This window comes from Melozone crissalis, unplaced genomic scaffold (genome assembly GCF_028551555.1).
Source record: "Melozone crissalis strain CALT ecotype California unplaced genomic scaffold, PUWL_Pcris_2 ptg000008l_1, whole genome shotgun sequence".
NCBI classification, from domain to species: Eukaryota; Metazoa; Chordata; class Aves; order Passeriformes; family Passerellidae; genus Melozone; species Melozone crissalis.
In genome coordinates, this window is record NW_026535786.1 from 14,216,658 (window position 1) to 14,229,623 (window position 12,966).

The window sequence follows — 12,966 nt, forward strand, 5'->3', positions numbered from 1 at the left end:
ATGTGAGAGTTCAGGGAGGCTTTGGTAACACATGCTATAGCTGTCAAATCTGTGTAACTTGTGAGACACTTGTGTCCTGGGGGGTTGCAAACTTCAAGCAAAAGCTGTTCCCAGCCCAGATGCTGCAGTGCTATGAAACTGGAAAGCAAAGCAAAATGAGTTTTATGTTCCTCCCCTTCTTCCTTTCTGAGGGGAAAAAGGACTGAACAGTGTTCTCTGGGGGGGGTGGGGGGGTTAAGAGGGAGGAAGTGTGCTTTTTTCTTTTAATACCTTTCTTCTTCTTTTAGAAATATAAGGAGGATGAAAGGCTGTTTCCTTAGCAGTGCTGAGGGCCATATTAGCTGTTCTAGACAACTTTTCTGGCCAGTTTTCTAAAACAGAAACAGCTTTCTGAAGCCATAATTCAGGAAGCCTCCCTGTTTCAGCAACATTTAAATCTTATGAAAGCAGTATAAAGCAATTAAGTGTTTTCTTAAGGACTCAAGCAAAGAGATTCTGCTTACTTCCCAACTAAAGCTGAGAAGATGATGGTTCTTACTGAAAAGATCATTTTTTTCCAAATAATTTTCAAGAATTTAAAATAAGCACATTTTTAAAACAAAACAAGCAGGATTAAAGTTAATTCCCCTCTCAGTTAGTCAGGCTTTAATTAATAAGAGTCAAAACCTTTACTGGTTCTTTAGTCAGCCATACTCTTTCAGAAAATATCAAGTAGAGAAAAACTGACATGTACAACTAGTAATGCCTTTCTACTCCCCACACTTTACTGAAGAACAAGGAAGTGCAAATGTTCTTTAAGTTGCCCTAAAAGAAAAGACAACCAATGTTCCTTCTCTTCCTGAAGGAGGTAAAGAGTATACCTCATTTTTAAACACTGCTTCTATACTGCTTTGAAAAGTGTAAGCATGCAGACATGTTTTTGTGTCTAGCTACTCCACAGTACACTACAGTACTGGTACTCCAGTATTAACCATGCATGCTTTCTTACCCTCCTGTATAAACTCACAACACATAGGCTTGTTACCCTGTCTCCCAGGGAAAAGTGAGCTACACCTTATTTAAACAGAGCATTATTCAGAGTTGCAAGTGTACTGTAAATTCATGTCTTAGGTTACTCCGCACAGGTATTCACAAGTGGTGTTTTTTAATAAGCCAAAAAATTAAAGGCTGATCTTGGCATTTTTGGGTTGCCACTCTCCCTGAAAATCTCACCATAAATGTTCCTGTTACATCCAAAGTCATCACAGATAGTCCCATTAACTCTTGCCCTAGACTAAATTTCACTTCTTGGAAATGTCCAGCTTACATCTGGACATTCCTCTTTTCTCTGAAGGTACCCCAAACTGCATATTGTCTCTCTGAATCTGAAATTTGCCTATTCTTCTAAACAGAGGCTCATCAGTATAGCTGAATTATATTCAGGTTTGCTAATACAAATTTTGAGATTACAGCAGCTTCATATTTTAGTTATCAGAAGGAAGCTGAAGTTTTTCAGATAGCTCAGCTGCAAAACATACAGCTGGATGTTGTGCAGTCCAGACCATTTGGAGGAAACAAAGGCTGTAGTTTCCCAGTATTTCTGATTTGTCTGTCTGTTTCACAATTTAACCAAGGGGGTTTCAGTGATCTGGTTCACAGCTTGGCCTACAGGCATCTTTGGCAGCACAACAAAATGGACAGGGACAAGCAGCCATACACTACAACCCTTTTTAATAGAGCATAAATACAATTTTTTCGTCTTCTTTGTTTGTGAGAGTGGTGGAGGTAATTTTAAATGAACTGGTATAAAGCCCTAGTAATCAGCAGTTCTACTTCAGTTGGATCTGCCACAGCAGCCAACAACAAACAAGTTATCAAAATGCATTTACTAATGTGGTAAGCAGAACAAAACCATTTCCTTCAAATAGTCCTCATGGATCAGGCAAACCCACATTAGATACAAACAGGCCACTTCATGGTTCTCACAGCTACTCTGTGTTCTCAGAGCTGTTGGCTGGCTAACATCAGTCTCTCCGGTTTTTAACCTTCCAATGATCTGAGCACACAGATACAGGTATGGGCATAATTAAACAGTTATCATTTCCCACCAAATGCATGATAATGCACATTCAAGCCACACCATCGAGATCTGGGTGCACAACCCTGTCCTGTCGCTCCTCCCAAAATTTGTATTCATTCCTGAAAACTGAGCCATGAAAAACCTGAAGGGTGGTTCATATTTAGGATATTTAGCAACATTATCTGTGCATTCATCCCCAAGCCTCTCTATTGTTCTGCTACATCAGCTGCTACATCATATCCTGCCCCATTTCTCTTTTCCATACTCTGGTCAGTGCACCTCTGCAGGCATAGGCTGTGTATCCAAGACTTTAGTGAAGAATAAGGATATGGTGGGAATGTTATGCAGCCTGTTTCTTTGAACAAGTTAAGCCTGATTTCTGTTTTTTGTGGATAATAAAAGAAAAACTCAAAAAGAGAAAAAATGGATACCAGCCAAGATATGGGTTGGGCGAAATGTTAATGGATGTTGGCAAATCTACTGTGCAGCTTTCCCATGTTAACAACTGTATCACTATTTAGAAATGCTGGGAAGATACCTTTCTGCAAATTAAAAAGATGAGAGATTTGCCTGTTACATCCCCTATGAAGCTAAATTCCTATTCCTTCACTAAAGCTGCAGAATGAAAGGTGTTTTATACAGCACACACACCAGGTCAGTATCATCCCAGAATGAAATCCTGACTAAGACTGTAACACACCACACAGCAGGGTTTTAAGCTCTGACGAAAATAAAATAAAGATTTGGAGGCTCTGAGCAACCCTGGTCGGTATAAAGAGGTGGGGGAAGGGCAGCATGTGGTTTGGGGTATTTTCACCAAATGTTAAATCACACAGAATATTTCACTCGTCTCCAGTGTGAGATCACGACATGACTCCTCTGTAATGAATTCTTTATCTTGGCAGCTCTCCTGTTTTCTCCCAACAGTGCCTCCCTCTCCCCTCCTGGTCCCAGTGCCGTAACATATGGTAGTATTTGGAGAGCCACTGGGGCCTGGGAGCTGGCCTGGCTGCCCACACCTGCGCGCCCCCCGCCTCGCCACTCGGCCATGCTCCAGCGCCAGGCCCGAGCTCGCTCCTTCACCCTCCTCAGGGGCACGCCGAGAGCTGCCAGGGTGCTGCCATGTAGCCCTGGGGATTTGATGTGTCACTTGGTGCCCTGGGGATGAGATGTGTCACTTGGTGCCCTGGCGACAAGATGTCACTTGGTGCCCTGGGGACAAGATGTCACTTGGTGTCCCTGTGAGCGTGTGTCACCCCAGAACTCCTCATGCAGCCTCGGTGAGGCTTCTCCTTTGGGTGGCTGTGATGAAGGCTGCTCATTGTCTCAAAAATTATGATGAAAATACCCAAAAAGCCCAAAGAGAATGCACAGAATCCATCAGGTTGGAAGGAACCACAGTGGATAATCTCGTCCAACCTCCCTGCTTAAGCAGAGTTCCTAGAAACAAATGGGCACAGAGTTGCATCCAGATGGCTCCTGCCAATCTCCAGCGAGTGAAACTCCACTACCTCCCAGGCAATCTGTTTCAGTGGGCGGCCACCCGCACAGCAAAGTTCGCACTCGTATTCAGGTGCGACTTCCAGGGCATCAGTTTCTGCCCGCTGCCTCCTGTCCTGTGGCTCGGCATCACCGAGCAGAGCCCGGCTCCGTGCCCCGACACCCCCTTTAGCTATTTACAGACACTGGCGATGTCCCTTCCCGAGGCTGAGCAGCCCCAGCTCCCCTCGCCTTGCCGCGGCCGCCCCGGCCGGGCCCAGCGCTCCCCTTGAGGGCAGGCTGCGCCCGCGGCCGCCGTCTCCGGGGCGACGCGTGGGGCTGCCGGGGCTGCCGCTGCCGCCGTTGCACCGCCATGGGCCCCAAGCAGCCTAAGTCCGGCCGGGACACGCCGGGGTCCGTGCAGCCGACCTGGGAGCCCGCGCTGGTGTCCGCCCGCCTCGAGGAGGTGAAGGCAGCCGAGGGGCAGAGCCGGCGGCGGGGGGGAAGCGGGGAGCGGGCTGGAGGCGGCTCGGGCCGCTCCCCGGCCCGGGAGTCGCGGCTGCCGGAGGTCCAGGGGGGCCCCGGGAGGGCCGTGAATGGTCCCGATGTGCGGCGGAGCCCCTTTGCCCCCCGCCACCAGCGTGGCCCTGCAGGTTTCTTTGCTCCTCCTCTCCTCGGCACTTTCCTTTCTGGGCTCTGGGTGCCAAGTTTCGGCTCGGAGTGAACTTTTTATAAACTGCTGAACGACGAGGTTTGATGGAGGTGCTGACACAGCATTAACCGTAGCGTTGAAAATGTGAGGCTGTAATTTTCCTGCCCGAGTGTGTGCAGCTAAAAGGCACTTTTTTTTCCTTTTTATTTTTTTTTTCTTTTACACAGTGTGAGGATCTAAAGGCATATTTAGGTCTCCAGGTTCTGTGTAAGCAATATAATTCTCATAAATCTTGACTTGCAAGAGAGAATTTGGTTTCAAAATAGGGCAGTAGTTTAGCAAACAATAATATTTATCTCACATGTGTTTATCTAGCACGTCTTCTGCAAGTGAGACAAATTGCTTCCGTGGTTTCCTTGTTTTCTAGGTTCCTGTTGTGCCCTATTAAAAAAAAAAAAAAAAAAAAAAAGAAAAGAAAAAAAAGCAGGTTTGTGTTTTAGCTGATGCGGGTTTGTGTTTTGTTGATTTTTTTTCTTTTAATATGCCAGCAGCACTGGTTAAATATGAGGAACTTTTAATTCAGGAGGAGGCTTTTAAACTCGCTAATTGCTTTTCCTGAAAAGGCCACAGATGTCCAAAAATCTCTTAAATATTTACTTCCTTTTGCTTTTATTTTGTAGTAACCATATAATACAACTTTAGCCAAACAAGACCAGTTTTTTAATAGCTGAGGCTGTTGTTTCCCATTTTTCCCTAGGACACAGATTTTTCAGTGCAGTTCTAAGATGCTTGAGCCCTTTCTTACTTGTGAATCTTGTCTCTTCCCTTGGGAAACATCTCTGAAGCATAAGAATGGGGTGAAGGTTCAATCTCCATCACCTACTCTATTCCTGGTCTTCCTCCAGTGCTTACTAGCAAGGTGCCAATTAGTGATTATGTTTTTTTTATGGTGGTGTTTATTGTGGCTGTGGATATTGTGCAGTGAATTCACTGAACAAGGTGCTCTATATGCTCTGCTGCCTCTACATGTAGTTTATTACATTTCTTAAATGCAAACCATTATATTGAAGTATTTTTAAAGGTAGGAAATAAAATGCTCAAAAGTTAGGAAATGTCAAAGTTAGTATTATTCTGGACCACTCATTGAGGCAGATAAAAAAAAAAAGTTGAATGTTCACTGAATGGGGCAAGAATTCTGTAGGGAAAGGTATGTAATCAACTAATTAAAGATTATCATAATTCCTGCACCCATGGGACTTGAGATTCCTTGTTTCCATAATTCTGGTATTGTCTGACTGCTTTCTGTTCCAGTTAAGCTAATTTCACTTTCTCTGCCATGCTGTTCACAGACAGAGCCTTGGGAAGTTGGGAAAAACTGTCCCCTTGCTGCGGTCAGCTTGAACTTGGGCTTCTGAGATGCTGGGCAGCCACTGAAATTTCTTACTCCAGGAGTGTTCTTATTCAGCTCTTACAGTCATTGGCAAGAGCACACTTGGTGCAAAACTGTCAAATGCCAGCAAATTTCTTCTGAGCATGTGTGAATCAAGATTCATCAAGTGTGGCCAAATGTGGGTGTACATAGTGTAAATAAACATGCTCTGTAAAAGCAAATCTTTGACACAAGTACGGCTCTGCTGCCGAATTTAATTCCTTCCTCTTGAACACAGAGAGCATTGAATATCTTAACTACTTAATCACATAGGGGTTTTTATTAAAGGATAAACATGATTTTTAAAAATCAAATCTCATTCTGCAAATAGTCTAACCACATTTTCCCTCGCCCCGCTCACCCTACCCCAGCAATCATGCAACATACAAAGTTTTAAACTTGAATACATAAAGCTCAGGAACTGAAAGCAGTCTGTAAAAGGGAGTGTTGAACAGCTTGAATTTTAGATCTCACCAGACATAGTGCACAAAACTTATTTCTTACTCGTCCTCAGTATTGTATATGAAATACCATATGTATCGGAAATTATTTGGGAGATGACAGGAACTCTTATCAAGTAAATAAATGTCTCTCCTCATAATTCATATGTAAAGAATTTTTAGATCTGCTTGTATCAATTTGAAAAATATTCTTTCCCTTTATTGAAGGCAAAGGGAATTTGCTACAACTGGTTTTAAATTGTACCAGATAGAGCGAGTGGTGAAATTTCACATTTTAATGTGCTTATGACTTACTATTTTATTAGTTCAATCTATGAAAAGCATTTTACCAGTGCTGTTAAGATTTTTATGAACGAGTATACTTACTATAATATGATTTAAATGGTATTTACTAACCAAATAATTGCTTTTACTAAATGCACTGTGAAAACTGGCAAACACACAACTTAAAAATACATACAGAGGAAATATGGATTTTCCAGAGGCTCACATTATAGTTTATGTCTATCTTTCTTGTTTGCAATGTGCTATACAGAAGAACATGGAGTTGCAAACTGTATTTGCCTTCAGATATTCATAATCTATTTTGGTTGGGCTCACTACAGAATTAAATTGCAAAATATAAATTAGGATTCTTAAGTAGTTTTAAACTTTGCATGTGTTAAGTAGCTAAAGGGTGGTATTTGCTAAGTGAAAGGTGAATTCTGGGCAAATGCAGCCCTTAATTGAGATAACTGTCATTTATTATTTGTTCTTATTAACTAGTATAACTAAGCATAGCAGCAGTAAGCCATGTTCTGTGCTGACTTTCCATCTGTATGATTCATTTCATTTTAGGGCCTGAAAATTGAGCTTAGAATTTTGTGAAACCTCTAAAAATGTTCTGAATAGGATGGCTCCTCTTTTGATTGCTATTTATACTACTTCATCTTCAGAGAAAAATTAACATTCTGTTGAGCTTTGATATTCTCTCACTTGCCCATGTTGTACAGCAAAAGCTCAGGCTCTTAAGAACACAAGCCATTAGTAAATGTGGGTGTGTCATCAGCAATGAAAGTGAGTCTGCAGATTTCCAAGCAGAGATGTCACCTTAAGGCCACAAAACTCCTGATAAACAACCTTTCTGAGTAATGCCAGTTGTATTTACTGATTTACAAGCTCCCTCATTATTGAAGGTAAAGAGTGCTAGCTAGAGTTGTTACTACTCTAATTGTTCATAAATCACTAATTGATGCTCAGATGTTTTGTGTTTGAGTTTTCAAATGTTTCTTCTCAGCCTTTAGAGGTAAATTTGAAATTCTGCTGTAATGAAATTAAATTACTGATTGTTGTCCCAAGAGAAAAAAAAAAAACAACAAACAAAAAACCAAAAAACCTGTAAACCCCACAGCAGTAACTACCACAAAAATAAAATAACATATACCCAGATTGTCTGGAAATAGGAGGAGGGTAAGATGGCTGCTTGATGCTTTTCTTGGCCAAAGAGATCTAGAAACTGGTACTGAAAAAATAAGCAATATACCTGACTTGTTCAACTGTCTTCCATAGAACAGCTGGGCTTTTGTGTCTAGGAAATGAAGCAGAGAAAACAAGATATGTATAAAAAGGAAGAAAAAAAATTGTGTGCTACATCTGCTTTTTTCTTCAGTGTGAATTAAAGTTAGATATTTTCTTAACAGACCTATGCTATTCCAATACTGCTGTGATGAAGATATACAGGCTATGTGTACTGGTTTTTAAGAGCTGGGAAAAATCACATTACAGAGGAACACAATGGAGCCTTGAGAGCAAAATCGTGAGAAGATGAGGCACCTTCTGTGTTTTGTGAAAGCAAGGATTTTGGACAGCCATTTGCTGCTTACATGGAGCTTCCAGTATTAGGTTGATCTTGCAGATTTGGAGCCTCTCCAGCTGAGGGACATAGAAGTTTCCCACACAGATGGTCATTTCTAACACCAAGAGACTTTGGTACATTTCAACTCTTGACATGGCCAGGAGTTTTAAAACCAGGACAGTGTCATTTGTAGCAATGGTTGTCTCTGGATGTTTTCCAGTGAAAGTGATCTGGCCCTTAATTGGAGTTTGTTTCAGATTGCTTAAGCAGTATTCAGTTGCCAATGCCACATTTCCAGCTTCAATTTTTTTTAATTCACATTTGAACCACAATTGTTGATTCTGTGGGATATCTGCTCCCTGCATTTTGGTCTTCTTTGTGCAGTTTGTAGAGCTCATGTTAAATTCTTGGTGGCAACCTCCCTAGACTGTTTCCATGATTTTCCAGTAGTTATTTTTATGTTTTTTTCTATCCTGTTCATTAAGCTGGGAATGTCATTTGAGGTAGCCTTAGGGTCACTAATCTATCCTCTTTCAGATCCTTTCTCAAGCCTTCATACTACAATAACATTTGAAAGAATAAAACTAAGTAGAGGAGCAGTTGTATATTGAGGGAGAAAATATTTTTAGAGTAACCATATACATTTTACTACTTTTCCTTCACATTTTTATGTTGTGATTTTAGGTGGTGAGCTGTAGAAGCAGGGTCTGTTTCTTCTCTGTCCTTTCAGTGCCTTGAACATTAAGGATACTGTTACAGGATCGATAATATAAAGACAGTATTGCAAAAATATTAGATTTTTAACCTCAGAAAATAGTCTAATCAATTAAACACCTTAAGCTGTGTATTTATGCTGCACATTGACTATTGACTTCATGTTCTCAGTGTGCAGCTTTTCTGAAAAATGATCTTTAAGGGCTTCAAAACTGGTGAGTCTAGAAATAGATGGCATGCTATTAATGACTCCGGGAAGTCTAGATCGTTATTGACTGTGAAGATGTGTGTTGCTGCTTTGGATATTTATTAGCTACTTCCAGCTCCCATTCCCAGGTGTTGCACTTTTTAAAGAAAAGCTGTTTCTTTTCTTCATTTAGCACCAGGGAGGTATAGGCTGTCTCTAATAATAATTAAATTTGTGAGCAAAAACCTTGTATCGAGCTGCATATACTTCTGTAGAATTAAGTAAGTTTATATTTTCACTGCCCGTTCAGTTATCTTGTAGAGGCTCATTCCATGTATTTTATTTTAATGTATTAGCCAATGGTTTGCCTATAGTATAAATATTCTCATAGCTGTTCTGTGGAGCAGATTTATCACCTTGTTTCTTTGAAGCAGAGCATTTTCAGTTGGAAGAAGATGTGGCCCACTAGATGATAATTTCTTCTTGGATTAAAAAAATCTGAGGTTGGATAATTTTGTTTGCATAAGTCCTGTTGTGTTTTTTAAATATTAATTTTGCACAATCAGGACCTACCCTGATGTTTTGCTTTGGTGCTTTATCACAGGCTGCTGAGAAGGAGCGCACCACAGTGAAACAAGGAAAATTCTCTTTTCTTAGAAAGGCTTGTAGTACTTTTGTGAAGGAAGGTCTCATTGCTCAACCATAACTCTGAAAATGCCTGGGAATTATATGGGCTAGGGAATAAGAATTTGGAGAAGGAATCTGAGGATGGAGAAAGCTTGAAGTGGGATCGGATAATGAAACTGGAGACTAGCTGAACCAAGAGACAGAGGACAAGAGCTGGGGAGCAAGTCACAGGTGGGGGAAACGTTAAGACAAGTGGTGTAGCCCAGGAAAAGAGAGTAGAAAAGGAAGGAGAAATTAAACAGGAACAGTTGTGACCAAGGGGTGGAAAAATAAGAAGAGAGAGGACAATAAGGAAGACAGGTTCCACAGACATTGTTGTCACAGTGTTATTAATCGGTGCTAAGCAGGATTGATTTGTGGGCAGCAAGCTCTCAGTATGTTAAGGAGGAACTAAAGAAGGCATAAGGCAGGGGTTTAGAATTCTCTGATAGATTTTTTAATATATATATATACATGTGTGAAGAACTGCAGGAAGTTGTGGGAGTAACCTCTGTATTGCTCTGCTGGACCATGCTTACCATAGGTTCCTAAGTAGAACCTGACATTCCTGATTCTTGCTGCTCTTAAGCCATCAGCATCTCTCTGTGAGACTTACTGGACCTTGTTTCCCTCTCTTGGTGGTCCCCCCTGAAGTGAGCAGTGTAGTGATAACAATTGCTCCATTAGCTCATGACACAGGTTTTTCTAAAGATGCTGTGTGTGCTGGTCAGCACTGGGAACACCAGGATACTGACACATGAGAGCATTTCAATCTCAGTTCTGAGAGCCTAGAAAATGATGCATTTCCACACAAGCATGAGCATCTAAATACTTCCTGTCCAAAGAATGCTGAAGTTTTTACAGTCCAACTCTTGTCAGGTATACGGTGATAGCTTTAATCCAGATTAGCTGCAACTCCTGTGCATGTTGACAATATTGGAATACCTAGAGATCTTTCACAGTGCAGTGCACCAGTAGCTATCTTGCAGCTTTAGGCAGAAAGACTTCAAAGAGCAAAATGAAATTCAGTGTACTTGATGCAGTGCCCACTGCTGCTGCCACTTCTCCAATGAGCAATGTCTGCTGCCCCAGTGCAGCTGGACACTCATAAATTCCACCATGTTTGTCCACTCCTAGAGCATCAGAGATATGCTTGATCTCTCTAGCACTTCATAATTTTAAAAACTTGAGGTTTATTTTGTGCTGCAATAAACCATCAAGGAAGTTCATGATATGTGGAGCTGTAGGCACCCCTTTGGATTAGTTATCTGATCTGTAGCTTCTTGCAGTTTCACTTAATGACCCAGGTGATCTTTACATTGTTTTTGTTTTTCTGAATATTCTTTGGTTAGAAAAATGAGGCATACTTATGTGATGTTATCCTTTGTTACCTTGAGTGTTTGACAAACCATTTCCCACCATACAAACATGCAGTGTTTTGAAACTTAAGTAGCTGTGGCTTTCTCCCATCCCAAGCCATCAGTTACTCAAATTGCAGACATTTGGGTAGGCTTTTTACCAGCTAAGAAAAGGAACAAATTAAGAATGGTACTATGAAAATGGAAGAAGATGCTTCTCTTGCCATCTGAGTCTCTTTCTTAGAATGGTCCTTTTCCTCACTTTACCATAATTCAGCTCAGTTTTTGTTCCTATTCTACAAGGACTTTGTACGTAATATAAATACATTAAAATATTCAACATCCTTAAGTCACCACCCTATCTTAAATCTCTTTAAATCTTTCTTTGCAATGATGCACACTGGACGGTGACTCTGCTCTGATTAATGTGACTGTCCTGGGACTGCCTTGATCTGACTGAATCTCTTTCCATGTTTACCTTTAATGCAGCTGCATTGGTAACCTTGCAATTTACACATGCAGACATGCATTGAAAAAAACAGTAAAAATTGGTGATTCCCATTACATTAGCCATTACAAAATGCTCCTAATTCAGCCAACTCTAATGCTGATAAAGAATACTTGAGAGTGAGATGTAGAATTGCTGGAGATAGCAACTCTGTGCAAAGGATTCCAGTAGTAATGTGAAAGACAGTAACCAGAAAAAGTTGCTTAAGTTACATAATTTTTAAGCCTTTGTAGATGTACATCACTGAAGAAAGTGTTCCAGTCTTCTCTTATTCTGCATTTTTAATAGTGCTGAAAACACTTTTTACATTACAGTAATCTGTATGCTACTGCAAATGTTTGAAAACTGCAAATGTTTTTAACTTATCAATATTGTAGTGTACAACTTGCCATTGGTATTTTTTCTTTATTAAGAATATTTAGTGAAACCACACAAGAGCCATTCTATGCATAAATAATACCTTCACAAAACATCATAAAAATAATGCTACAATGTACAGAAAATAGTATCTGGGCATTATCTAATTCACAGGATGAGAGAGCTGAAAATTGCTAATTTTTTTCTACATTGAATAATCACAATAATACATATATTCAAAACTCACTTCTTGTTTGCTACATGAACTGTCAAATCTGCAAATGCCATTTAAAAGTTAGTTCATCTTTGTGAGATGCTAATGCATCGTTTGCATGGGAAAAGGTTGAGGCTGTCAGTAGGCATTTGTGTTTTGCGTAGCATAATGCTGCCACCTGATGGCAGAAAGAATTGGGACAAAGTAATAGGGGCTTTTTCGAGTTGCATGCAATTTCAGTGATTAATACAGTGATGTTTAATATGTCTTAAAGTGACATAAAGCCGTCTCTACCAGATTACTCTTTGAAACTGCAGAGGACTTTTGTTGGCATGAGTTTTAATACCTTAAATATTTTATTTGGGAATGTAGGATGACTGGAAGCCTAGCATCAGTTTTGTTGTCGGGAGCAAGATTGAGGATGAAATGCACACCCAGGCCCTGGCTCTTGCTGTGCAGGTGCCACTGCGAAAACTCTTCAGTGTGATAACATCTGATGACCTTTACAAACAGGTATTTCAAGAAAGTAACTTTTAATAATGAAGCAAACTGTAGATGTCACTTCTAGATCCTGCCTTCTTTGGTCTGTGGTAATGATAAACTACTCTGTGGAGGTTTCAAAAATTACACTAATTCATAGAATCATTAAGGTTAGAAAAAATCTCTAAGATCATCAAGTGCAACCTTATCCACTAAAGCACAGCACTAAGTGCCACATCTAGTCATTTCTTGAACACTTCCAGGCATGGTGACTCTACCCCCTGGGCAGCCCATTCTAATGCTTGGCAACCCTTTTTGTGAAAAAATTCTTCCTGATGTCCAGTGTGAGCTTGTCCTGGCACAGTTTGAGGCCATTTCCTCTTGTCCTGTCATTTGTTGCCTGGGAGATGAGGCTGATCCCCACCTTGCTATGAGCTCCTTTCAGGCAGTTGTAGCAAGTGATAAGTTCTCCCCTAAGAAATTAATTTCTCCAGACTGAAGAGCCCCAGCTCTCTCATCCACTCCTCATAGAACTTACTGTCTTCTTACCAGCTTCATTGCTCTCATT

The 12,966-nt window shown here is 40.7% G+C and overlaps 1 protein-coding gene across 1 annotated transcript in view; it reads left to right on the forward strand.

The window, feature by feature from the left end:
* Positions 1–3,911: 3,911 nt before the first annotated feature.
* SPAG17 (sperm associated antigen 17) overlaps positions 3,912–12,966 on the forward strand; it is a 90,039-nt gene continuing 80,984 nt past the window's right edge. Inside the window, exons 1-2 of the mRNA XM_054269887.1 lie at positions 3,912–4,004; positions 12,291–12,431. Coding sequence (XP_054125862.1) covers positions 3,912–4,004; positions 12,291–12,431 — 234 coding nt within the window. The remainder of the gene's footprint in view (positions 4,005–12,290; positions 12,432–12,966) is intronic.